The sequence below is a fragment of the Trachurus japonicus genome, chromosome 13 (assembly GCF_045865225.1).
Source record: "Trachurus japonicus isolate A0001 chromosome 13, Traja_1.0".
In the NCBI taxonomy this organism is placed as follows: Eukaryota; Metazoa; Chordata; class Actinopteri; order Carangiformes; family Carangidae; genus Trachurus; species Trachurus japonicus.
This window is the reverse complement of record NC_140919.1, coordinates 8,293,108-8,305,181: the sequence shown is the minus strand read 5'-3', so window position 1 is coordinate 8,305,181 and position 12,074 is coordinate 8,293,108. Positions and strand designations below refer to the sequence as shown.

The following is a 12,074-nucleotide window of genomic DNA, read 5'->3' as shown; positions in this document are numbered from 1 at the left end:
GTGACACCTACCAGTTGTTACAGTTGATGGCAGCGTAGCGGTTCAGTGCTTTCTCATGCGTCGTGTAGTTTCACAGAGGACAAGGACCATCACTGTCAGACTCCCATCAAGAGATCATTTGTTCCTGCTGCAATCATTTTATATAACACTTGTTAAAATGTTTTTTGTGTTCATCTTTTTTGTCATTGTTGTGTGAGCTACTGGATTAACTTGAATTTCCCTGCTAGGGATGAATAAAGTATTCTCTATCTCTATCTATCGATCTATCTATCTATCTATCAGACTTTATTTACATCTGGTAATGAAAAGAGGAGAAACAATCTCTGCATCAGGCTTCACAGTCACAGCTCAGGATAACACACACACACACACACACACACACACACACACACACAAACACACACACCCTGGAACAAAATAAGCTTCACAACACTCTCTGCCTGTTCAACAGTCACGCTGCTAGGATTAGCCACAAGCTAACATGAAGCTATCAAAGTGAGTGAAAAGCTTTTCCGTATCAATGAACTTGTCATGTCTCTCACTCAGCATCATCACAGAACATCAGCAGTTGTTGTCTGGAGCAGATCTTCACATGTATGATCAATAAAGTCACCTTTAACCCTCAAATAGAAAGTTAGATTAACGGAGCTCAGTCATAAGTCAACCTACCACCAGACTCCCACAGCAGACTGTTGCCTAGAAACGGGTCAACCCGCCAAGTCTGCAGGTGTGGCGTTTCAAAATAAGAGCTTGTTACTCATAATAAAAAAAAAACGAGAAAATGAGTGAACAGGCAGGTAAATAATAATGAATTAAACATAGTGCACCTTCCATAAAAGCAGAATTACAGTTAGTGGAATCACTATAACTCCTTAACTCTAAAGCGGCCAGATAAAAACAAACAAAGGAAGACAGTTAGGAAAGTAGGCTATATGTGTTAAAGAATGACTTGCTGTCACAACATTGGTTAACAGTTTATAATGGAAACGATATTGACAATGCAATGGAACATTTTAAGAATAGTCACATCATTATAACAAAAACTGTCCAAAACAACAAAGCAGCAAACTGAAGTATACCATGGATCATGAAGGGATAAGGCTACAAAACGCCTGTAAAAAGACAAATAGCCTACACTCTACAGAGAATTAAATAAACAAAGAACTAAAGAGGCAGAAATTAAAATCCGAATAAGTGAATCAATTTATAGGAAATAAAACTACAGGACAATATTTAATAATACCAAAAACAACACTAAAGGGATATGGGATATATTAAACTGTATTATCAAAAATAGTTTAGCACAATAAGTTCCCCTTCAGTTGGCTATTTCATTCCACATGTTTCTTCCTGTTTTTCCGTGGAGTTCTTCTCCTGTGGGTGTTGTCCCTGCTGCAGTGGATCAGTGTCGCCCCCTGCTGGCGGTCTGGCAACATAACAACACACACACAGGGGAAACATGGAGATCGATATTATCATTAATATTTTAACTCTTTATGGTTCAGTAGTAGAAATAACCAGCAGTAAAACACCAGTCTCTCTACTCAAGGCGGGTTTACACTGTACGATTTTGCCACGATTTTGTCGTCCCAGACGAGTCGCAGCCTAATTTGCATAATTTTAGAGGGATCGCGGGGTCGTGAGCATAATCGGGACGTATGGTTAGTGTCGCCGACCTCCCGATTAATTTCTGACATGCCAGAAAATTTCTCGTCGTGACGGACAATGTATGGGGTCCTACGTCACGATTCTGCACATACGACAAGTTTTTACCATGACAGATTGTTTTAGCACAGAGCACAGAGCCTTTATGAACCTGAGTGTGATGCTGAACCTCGTCAGATGGAGTTAGAACAGGCAGACAGAGAGAGGAGGGACAGGGAAGTGACAAGCTGAAGTTAGACCACAGCTGTGACAGACAGGGTGACCGGGTGATGATCAGTAATGCAGCGCAGTCCGTGGTGGAAGATCAGTAGCCTACACACACTATCAGACAATCAGCAATTGAGGACGATTATTTTTTTTCTTGCCGTTACAGTATAAAATAGCGAGCCTACACACCAGCCACTTCCACTGAGCTCTGGCTCCTGATCAGCTGAATTTTTAAACAAAGTGCAGGCGAGAGAGAGAACTAGTGAGCCTCCTCCGACAGCTGCAGGTGAGCCGCAGGTGAACTACACGTCAGCTGGCTGGAGAGCGCCGTCCTCTCTCTCTCTCTCTCTCTCTCTCTCTCTGTCTCTCTCTCTCTCTCTGCAGCACCGGCCTTGGAGGTGATGCGCGCTGTCTGTGTGTGTGTTTGTCGGTCTGATCTTCCACATGGACTCTGCAATAGGAACCAATATCAGGAACCAATGTCAATTTGAGGTTTACAATCGAGCAATTATAGAGCAGCACAAATCTCAGCGGCATCGCAGGGTAATCGTGGTGGAGCGCAATCGTAGAACGACGTGCAATTAGTGGGGGTCTGAGACTGATCTGAGACGTAGGACTGAAGAGGGACGCTCGTGCAGTTTGAGATGTGAACAGACGAATAGTCGTGCAGTGTAAGCCCGCCCAGATTACAGATGCCCACCACCACCGCCCCTCCTCCTCCTCTTCCTCCTCCTCCTCCTCCACTTCCTGTGTAAAGTTTACTTTCACTTTGACTCAGTTGTTATGTCGCAGTTTATTTCGTCGTGTGAAGGTAAGGTGAACAGTCTGAATGTTTTCCTCGTTAACACCTGTCGTTACCTGAGTTCTCTGTCCTTCAGCTTGTCGTTGTGTTGTTGTTGTGTTATTATAATGTTACTGTAGCTGAGTCAGAGCTGTAACTGTAAAGTCTGGACCGACAGAACCGTGTCCTCCATGTTGTGTGGATGTTGTGGGTAGAAGCGCTGGAATAAGAGCAGAAGCTGTTACTGCCTATCACTTATCAATACTGACTGTTTCTGTCTATCACTGATCAATACACCTCATGTTGTCATCAAAATGTTCAGTTTTCTTTATTGATGATTGATTTTCCAGCTAGATACAGTCTATTGATGAACATTAGTCTGATCAATACTCAACTGACTGTATTGGTGATTGATTTTCCAGTGTTGATCAATGTTCAGCATCAGGTTCTTCACAGTAACTGAGTAGATTTAGTGCAGTATTGTGTGGTACTTGTACTCTCCTTGAGTATTTCCTTGTTGTGCTACTTCCTGCTTGTACTGCAGCTCATGTACCTGACAGGTGAAGCTACTGGTCACTTTCCAGCTGCAGGTTGTAGATTAAAAACACCTGATGAGCTCAGAAACACACGATTAAAGATGAAACCACAGCATGTTTGTCCTGTGACTCTGTAGGTTACATCAGCTCACTGACTCATTAGAATGAATGAGAAGAGGAGCAGCTGGACACTGTCTCTGTGTCCTCACCATTCATGTCTGTGGTTACACACAGCAAACACTCTGGGTTATTGATTATTGGACACAAATCATCAGTATTGTTGTGGAAAATCTTTTAGAGCCACAACTGTTGTTCAATCAACATTTTTCAAGCAGAAATTTTCAGTTTTCAGCCTCAAAAGCTGAAGATTTCCTTGTTTTCTCTGTTTGATTAGACTGTAAACTGAATATTTTTGTCTCTTTGATTGTTGCTGTGACAAAACGAGACATTTGAAGACGTGGCCTCAGACTGAGAGGAACTAGAACGCATCATTTGTCTGTATTTTGTGACATTTGATGGAGCAGACGATGAATGGATGGACAGAGACAATAAGTGTCAGTGGCAGCTGGAGAGTGTTTTTCTCTCTTTGAATTTCCAGTGTGAGTGAAATGAGTGAATGTTGTGATAGTGGAGCTGTGAGGTGAAATAAGTCTTGGCCCAGTTGTTGTGTGTGTAATAATCAGCTGTAGCTTGTTTGATCCAGTGGTTTTCTACAGGGACGCTGTCCACACAGAGACTGTGTCACATCAACTCAGTGGATCTCAGTCCTTGTGTGTGTCAGTGGATGGAAACAGTGGTCCATGGATCATGTTGCTGGGCTGCAGCTTCATGACGCCATCTAGTGGACTGATAGTAGAAGTACAGCAGCTGATGGCAGCTTCCTCTTCCTCACTGCTGTGTGACTGCATTCAACTGACACTGATATGAAGCAGAGGAGAAGAGCCAATCAGTGGAGGAGCAGCTGGAGACATGATGGACATGTGAGCTGCTGTGCAGATGAATGATGTGTGTTTCCTCTGCAGGTGAAGCTACAAAGTGTGTGTGAGCTGATGTGGATGTGAGTTCAGCAGCATGGATCAGTGTGAGGACAGAGAGGAGGGAGCCCCTCCCTCTAAAACCAAGAGCCAGACCACAGGTCAAAGGTCAGATGAGCATCTCTAACTGTCCATGACTCAGATCACTGCTCCATCATTATTCACACTTTTTGCTGTGTATGTTGTGTTCAAGGCCAGAGGTCAAAGGTCAGAATTGAAAACAGTCAGAAAGACTTTTCTCTCTAAAAGTCAGTTGTTGTGTTTATTAAAAGATTGAAGATATTTTTCATCAGTTTTTCTCCAACATGCACATTTATCAGTTGTGTTGTTGTTTCAGGATCCAGCAGCAGAGACCAGATCCTCCTGAACCCAGCTGTCTGTCTTTAAAGAGCAACGACTCAAAGGACATTCCCATTGACTTTAAAGGAGGACGTGGATCAGCTGCTCAGATGTAAGAGACAAAATTAAATTTCAAAGCTTTTGAGTTTCTGTTGAACGTTATTCATGTGGAGTCACATTTCAATGATTCTCATTAAACTCTGACGTAGAGTTTGCATGTTCTCCCCGTGCATGTGTGGGTTCTCTCCAGCTTCCTCCCACAGACCAAAGTCATGCAGGTTAAAGCAGAAGTAAGCCATCCGGTTGTTTTGGCTAACTTCTTGTCAGCCGATAGAGTTAGCAGTCTCCGCCCTCGTCCCTACGTCACCACATTCACGCACATTCATGCACATTCCTTAGCTTCACACACAAGGAAAGGCTCCAGCTCACCCTTGACCCTAGTGAGGATGAGCTGTATAGAAGATGAATGAACTTAAAGAGATATTGGTGAATGAGGCCCATTGTTACAAAATGTAGGAAAAGGAAGACATTCACATTTGTAACCCTTAAAATAACTTTGCAGAGAATTCTTTTGAAAACCTAAAACTGTTAAACATTAGTTGTGTTGTTGTTTCAGGATCCAGCAGCAGAGACCAGACTCTCCTGAACCCAGCTGTCTGTCTTTAAAGAGCAACGACTCAAAGGACTTGAACATTGAGTTTAAAGGAGGACGTGGATCAGCTGATCAGATGTAAGCTGTAACTGACAGTCAGACTCAGGTTATTGTAGAACAGAACCAGTTTGTACGACGTGTTGTTGGACCAGGTCTGAAACCAAAGTGTCTCTGTCTGTTGTGAACGTCCTCAGGGGACATATAAAGTCCATCTTGTCTTATCTCTCTGTACTGATGTTGACTTGACACTGATTCCTCCACAGAGTGGAGCAGGAGAGCTCAGAGGTTCCCAGTGGTCAGTCTGCCCAGCAGCATCAAACACACCTGGACTCCATATTTATGGTGACTACATGTCCAACAGCTGCTGTTACATCTGTTGTGTTCACCATCATCTCCATGCTGCACTTTGACACCAGTGGATTGTCAGTCTGTCCAACATGGATCTGATGTTTGGCTCCATGGTTTTAGTTTGATGCTGTCACTCATAGAGTTTCTGTTCCAGCTGCTGGAGGAGAACATGGTCACTTTTGTCAAGAACGAGCTGAAGAAGATCCACAAGGCTCTGAGTCCAGATTACCCAGAATGCTCAGGGAGTCAAAGGGAGGATGAGGAGGTGTTGGACGGTGAGGATGAAGAGCAGAGGAGAAGGAGCATCAGAGAGGCATTAGTGAAGATCACAGTGAACTTCCTGAGGAGGATGAAGCAGGAGGAGCTGGCTGAGTGTCTGCAGAGCAGTAAGAGGATTTCTCTAAAGATTCAACATGATGGACAAATGAGACATTCACTGACATCAACACATGGAGGGAAACATGTTCATTTAGTCTTTAGTTAGAGGAATTAAAACGTTATATTTTATTATTGATTTTATTTCTTGTGTTTTCATTCAGGACATGCTGCAGCAGTTTGTGGACGTAAACTCAAATCTGTCCTGAAGAAGAAGTTCCAGTGTGTGTTTGAGGAGATCTCTAAAGCAGGAAACCCAACCCTTCTGAACCAGATCTACACAGAGCTCTACATCACAGAGGGAGGGGCTGGAGGGGTCAATGATGAACATGAGGTCAGACAGATTGAAACAGCGTCCAGGAAACCAGACAGACCAGAAACAACCATCAGACAAGAAGACATCTTTAAAGCCCCACCTGGAAGAGACCGACCAATCAGAACAGTGATGACAAAGGGAGTGGCTGGCATTGGGAAAACAGTCTTAACACAGAAGTTCACTCTGGACTGGGCTGAAGACAAAACCAACCAGAGCATACACTTCACATTTCCTTTCACCTTCAGAGAGCTGAATGTGCTGAAAGAGAAAAAGTTCAGCTTGGTGGAACTTGTTCATCACTTCTTCTCTGAAACCAAAGAAGCAGGAATCTGCAGGTTTGATCAGTTCCAGGTCGTCTTCATCTTTGACGGTCTGGACGAGTGTCGACTTCCTCTGGACTTCCACAACACTGAGATCCTGACTGATGTGACAGAGTCCACCTCAGTCAACGTGCTGCTGACCAACCTCATCAGGGGGGACCTGCTTCCCTCTGCTCGCCTCTGGATAACCACACGACCTGCAGCAGCCAATCAGATCCCTCCTCAGTGTGTTGACATGGTAACAGAGGTCAGAGGGTTCACTGACCCGCAGAAGGAGGAGTACTTCAGGAAGAGGTTCAGAGATAAGAAGCAGGCCAGAAAGATCATCTCCCACATCAAGACATCACGGAGCCTCCACATCATGTGCCACATCCCAGTCTTCTGCTGGATCACTGCTACAGTTCTGGAGGAGCTGTTGAAGACCAGAGAGGGAGGCGAGCTGCCCAAGACCCTGACTGAGATGTACATCCACTTCCTGGTGGTTCATCTAAAACTGAAGAAGATCAAGTATGATGGAGGAGCTGAGACAGATTCACACTGGAGCCCAGAGAGCAGGAAGATGATTGAGTCTCTGGGAAAACTGGCTTTTGAGCAGCTGCAGAAAGGAAACCTGATCTTCTATGAATCAGACCTGAGAGAGTGTGGCATCGATATCAGAGCAGCCTCAATGTACTCAGGAGTGTTCACACAGATCTTTAAAGAGGAGAGAGGCCTGTACCAGGACAAGGTGTTCTGCTTTGTCCATCTGAGTGTTCAGGAATTTCTGGCTGCTCTTCATGTCCATCTGACCTTCATCAACTCTGGACTCAACCTGATGTCACAACAACAAACAACCTCCAAGAAGACTGAAACAACAGGAGTCAAATCTGCAGAGAAAAACCTCTACCAGAGAGCTGTGGATGAGGCCTTACAGAGTCCAAATGGACACCTGGACTTGTTCCTCCGCTTCCTCCTGGGTCTTTCACTGGAGACCAATCAGAATCTCCTACAAGATCTGATGACACCGACAGAAAGTGACTCATTGTCCAATCAGGAAACAGTCCAGTACATCAAGAAGAAGATTGAAGAGACTCCCTCTGCAGAGAAAAGCATCAACCTGTTCCACTGTCTGAATGAACTGAATGATAGTTCTCTAGTGGCGACGATCCAACTGTACCTGAGATCAGGAAGTCTCTCCACAGATGAACTGTCTCCTGCTCAATGGTCGGCTCTGGTCTTCATCTTACTGTCATCAGAAGAAGATCTGGATGAGTTTGACCTGAAGAAATACTCTGCTTCAGAGGAGGCTCTTCTGAGGCTGCTGCCAGTGGTCAAAGCCTCCAACAAAGCTCTGTAAGTGTAGAGATAGTTGGATTAATTCATCATTATATAAAACACTTAAGTCTTTTCAACAGGTCAGATAATAAATTCCTTTCTTCTTTAATTCCTCATGATCATCTCTTCAGACTGAGCGGCTGTAACCTCTCAGAGAGAAGCTGTGAAGCTCTGTCCTCAGTCCTCAGCTCCCAGTCCTCTAGTCTGAGACACCTGGACCTGAATACCAACAACCTGCAGGACTCAGGAGTGAAGCTGCTGTCTGGTGGACTGGAGAGTCCACACTGTAGACTGGAGACTCTCAGGTGAGGATCCATCCAGCTGTTTATCTGATGACACTTGAACACAGCAGCAGGTGTTGACAGAGGGTTCCTGTGTGTTGTTGTGTGTGTTCAGTCTGTCAGGATGTCTGGTCACAGAGGAAGGATGTGCTTCTCTGGCCTCAGCTCTGAGCTCCAACCCCTCCCATCTGAGAGAGCTGGACCTGAGCTACAACCATCCAGGAGCCTCAGGAGTGAAGCTGCTGTCTGCTGGACTGGAGAATCCAGACTGGAGACTGGACTCTCTCAGCTATGGAGAGGCTGCTGCAGCCACACACACTGTCTGATAGAGGAGCAGGAGCTGGAACATTTTCTATGGCCCCGTTCACACCTGGTCACACCTGGTATTAACATCTGTCTCAGGTGATCCATTGATGACATCAGATCCCATCACTCAGACCATATCCAGAGGTGGTGTAGGCCACAGTGAAGCTCCGCCCACTCCACTGACGTCCTCTGTCTCAGTCTGACTCGTCCCAACACAGTTTATACTGAAGCCACAATCTCAGAGTGTTTCAAACATGAGCTGTGCAGCTTTCATCAGTCACAGTGATGAACTACTGGGATCAGGAGTTTCTCCTCATGATGACTTCAGTGTCTCATCATGACTCACTGTGTCATATTCAGGAGAAGAGATGTCAGTGATGAAAGCAGCTGTTGGCAGCTGTGCTCTGAGTCTCTCCAGATGTTTGGATCAGACTTTATTTCAGAGTGTATCAGGAAACATTTCAGCTGCAGCTGGTTGAACTGCTCCTGAACCAACATAGTCTTTGACCTGAACAGTCCCAGAGACTGTAGACACCTGTTGAGTGTGGACACACTAATAACAACACAGCAACAAGAATCAAAGCATGTCCACTGCTCAGAGACATTCGTCTCCCAGCGTCTCCAACCAAGGAGGAAATAAGAGACTGAAACCAGGCGGCACCATCAGGTCTCTGTCTGGTCAGATATTGATGATCAATAATCAGCTCAGTCTCTCTGAGATCCTGATCTTGTCCTGATGAGATGTGTTGTTGTGTTGAGGCGACAGTAAATCACAGTGTGACATCCAGATGTCCTCACTGTCCAGAGGCCTGGAGCTGTCAATCAGAACAAAGTGGGTGTAGTGAACAGTGTAATAATCAGTGTTTGTGGCTGAATGTGTGTGTGATCAAACAGCTGTTTTCAGACTGTGTGTGCTGCTCAAACACGTCTGACTCCAGATCAGATGAAGCCACAAAGTGGCTCCTTAATGAAAGTCTCCAGCGGCTGGAGCTTCACTTCCTGTCTGAGTCCATGTGCTCTGAGCTGAGTCTGGTTCTCTCTGCTCTACAGTTTCTCTGCTTCCTCTGGACTCTGACTTCAAGTCCAGTAAAAATGTGTGGACAGGTTTGATGGAGCTCAGGACTGGTCCTGAGGACGGCTGCTTTATTCCACATGATGTGACTCATAGGCGGCGCTAGGGCAGAAGGAATGGGGAAGCTACGGGATGTTTTAATGTATTTCCCACCTCTTTCTAAAATATAATTTAAAAACAACAACGAAAAAAAAAACATTATTAGGGGAAGCTAAGCTTCCCCTAGCCTATTGATAGCGCCGCCTATGATGTGACTGATCACAGTGAGTCAGTGTGTTGCAGCTGATCTGTGTGAAGAGCAGAGAAGAACAGAGTCATTTGAGATCCTGATCCGTCCTGTCACTGTGATCAGATGGTTTCTATTAGAGCTCCTTCATCCACTCACTGCTGCTGTGGCTCCTGTGGAAACCTGCTCACAGCCTCATTCTTCGGCTTCCTGTAGAGTTTTCTTCAAACAAACACAAGTTGTGTTCACACTCAGTGTTTCTCACTAAACTCACTGTGTGTTTCACTGAGCTCTAACCAACGTGTTGAGTGTGTTTCCTTCCTCCTTCCAACACTGAAACCATCCACTGTTCACAGCTGTAGTCTTCTTCTTTGAAAAACAACATAATATGGGACCTTTAAACATCAGATTTTCTCTTGTGAAGCAAAACACTTATCATTAAAAACAAATCACCAACATTTCCATGGTGTCTAGATGCAATTTATGTATTATCAGATTTTTGTTTAGATAACAGAATTTCTGACATTTTGACCATTTTTTAAATCTGCCTTGACAACAGCTGCCTGGACTGTGACTCCCTGAGTCGATAAATAAAGCTACACACCAGGTTTCACTTCCAACCAATTAGCTCAGTGAGTTAGGAGCTGGTTCTTGTTGGCCAAAGGACGTGGGTTCGAGACCCAGCAATAGTAATGCTGATGTCATATCAAAATATCAGATGGCCTCAACTGGAAACACAAGATAATAGTCCTGATGGTGGCGTCACAGCACACCTCTAAATTTAAAAAAAGAAGCCAGGACACTATTGTCTTCTTCTTCTGAGGAAATCATACTTCCCATGGGTGAAAACTCACCAAACTCTGCACAAAGGTCCAGTCCCATGCCAGATTACCTGCTGTAAACTCAAGACAATAGTCCGGTTGGTGGTGCTACAGCAAGCGTCTACATTTTAAAACTATGAAAATGCATCATACCAAATCAACCGTGTGCTACAGCTTCACAACTTTCATCAAACTGTAACCTTAACATTGAAGAAACTTATGTACATTTAAAAAAAATTATGAAGTCCATCACTCAAAAACTGTAAAACGTCTTAAAGGGGACCTATTATGCTTTTCAGACTTATGTAAAATGAACATTAAGGTATCAACTATCCTGTCTTCCTATTCCCCTGTTTGTTGCACAGTGACAGAATTGCCAAAATCTGCCAAAAATCACCCGGACCAGACCCATTGCTTCATAGCAGCTATAATCTTCTTCTTCTACTTGGTGCATTGTGGGATATCTGGGCTGGTCAGCTCCACCTGTTGTCTTCATCTTATTTGCTGTGACGTGTGTTTGTGCAGCTTGACACGGATTCCACTGGATATGGAACGGCTCCGCTCCAGAACGGCTCCATACTCCGCCGTCCGTCAACACCCACCGGATCCGTCTGTGATCCGCACTGTTGCGGCTCCGCCAGACAGCGGGAACACGAGATCGCGTGAATTCATTCATAATCGCGCGATATAGCAAGTTGTAGTCTCCATAAAGTGAACCACAAAACCTAAAACAATTAATTTAATCCAGAGAAGTAGTAGAGAAACAACTCGGTGCTAACCTTCATCTGCATATTTTGTGATTTTACAATGACTATCTCCTTGTTCACGGTGTAAATGATTTGAAATGAAAACCTCCGAGCTTCTGACTTCAGGCCGGTCGCTGCCCATTACAACGTTTTCAAGGTGTAGTGCAGGAAATATGCTCCGCTGTAAACACGTTGTATTTTATTTTGAAAATTAACCGGGTGTTTTATTTTGTATTTTGCACACAATTTCCTGTCCTGCATGACCTGCTCTATGCTGATGCACCGTGCTCTGGCGTCCGGCAAAAATAGAAGCTCTGCGTACGTGTTGCAGAGGGCTGCTGGATGCTGGAGTCGGTGGAATCTCACACTCAGTGGACTTTATCAGTGAGAGTCAGAGAGTGAAAGTGTGTGTCTCACACTGCAGTGACATCACATGGAGAAAAGACATGATGAAGTGTTTCCTCCTGGTCTCCTCCTGCTCTGTATCATCACTAGATAAAGACTCCAGCTCCTTCTTCTCTGTGCTCAGTGTTCATCCATACATACCAGCCTCCATGTGAACACAGTGATAAAACAGTGTGTGTGAGAGCCATGTAATGTCCATGTGTGCATGCTGACAGAGAAGGTGCTGCTCTGACCCCCCTCCTCCTTTCAGGGTGGAGCCTGCTGGAGTCCCATGGTTGACACCAGGTCTGAGGAAGTGTATGTCTGTTTTTACTTTGATTCATGGAAACA

The 12,074-nt window shown here is 44.7% G+C and overlaps 4 protein-coding genes across 4 annotated transcripts in view; all 4 read left to right on the top strand.

Annotated features, from left to right (window-relative positions):
• LOC146975372 (protein NLRC3-like) overlaps positions 1-12,074 on the top strand; it is a 31,588-nt gene that overhangs the window by 18,755 nt on the left and 759 nt on the right. The window contains exon 8 of the mRNA XM_085796616.1: positions 11,995-12,041. Within this exon, the coding sequence (XP_085652742.1) occupies positions 11,995-12,041 (47 nt within the window). The remainder of the gene's footprint in view (positions 1-11,994; positions 12,042-12,074) is intronic.
• The window catches only part of LOC146975373 (neoverrucotoxin subunit alpha-like), an 81,696-nt gene that overhangs the window by 68,864 nt on the left and 758 nt on the right, over positions 1-12,074 (top strand). The gene's annotated exons all lie outside the window — the stretch shown is intronic.
• The window catches only part of LOC146975367 (protein NLRC3-like), a 76,995-nt gene continuing 67,581 nt past the window's right edge, over positions 2,661-12,074 (top strand). The window contains exon 1 of the mRNA XM_085796615.1: positions 2,661-2,683. The gene's annotated coding sequence lies outside the window, so the exon portion shown is untranslated. The remainder of the gene's footprint in view (positions 2,684-12,074) is intronic.
• LOC146975374 (uncharacterized) lies at positions 5,025-8,494 on the top strand. The gene is made up of 8 exons (XM_085794608.1): positions 5,025-5,074; positions 5,179-5,292; positions 5,478-5,556; positions 5,717-5,948; positions 6,102-7,287; positions 7,702-7,905; positions 8,019-8,192; positions 8,284-8,494. Exons 1-8 carry the CDS (start codon positions 5,025-5,027, stop codon positions 8,492-8,494), a joined length of 2,250 nt encoding a protein of 749 aa, XP_085650734.1.

Bases quoted from the DNA above. Each gene is read 5' to 3' on its own strand.
- LOC146975374 (XM_085794608.1), top strand. From the start codon at position 5,025: ATGAATGAACTTAAAGAGATATTGGTGAATGAGGCCCATTGTTACAAA. The intron at 5,075-5,178 runs GTAGGAAAAGGA...TTGTTGTTTCAG, and splicing joins GAGGCCCATTGTTACAAAAT to GATCCAGCAGCAGAGACCAG. The intron at 8,193-8,283 runs GTGAGGATCCAT...GTGTGTGTTCAG, and splicing joins TGTAGACTGGAGACTCTCAG to TCTGTCAGGATGTCTGGTCA.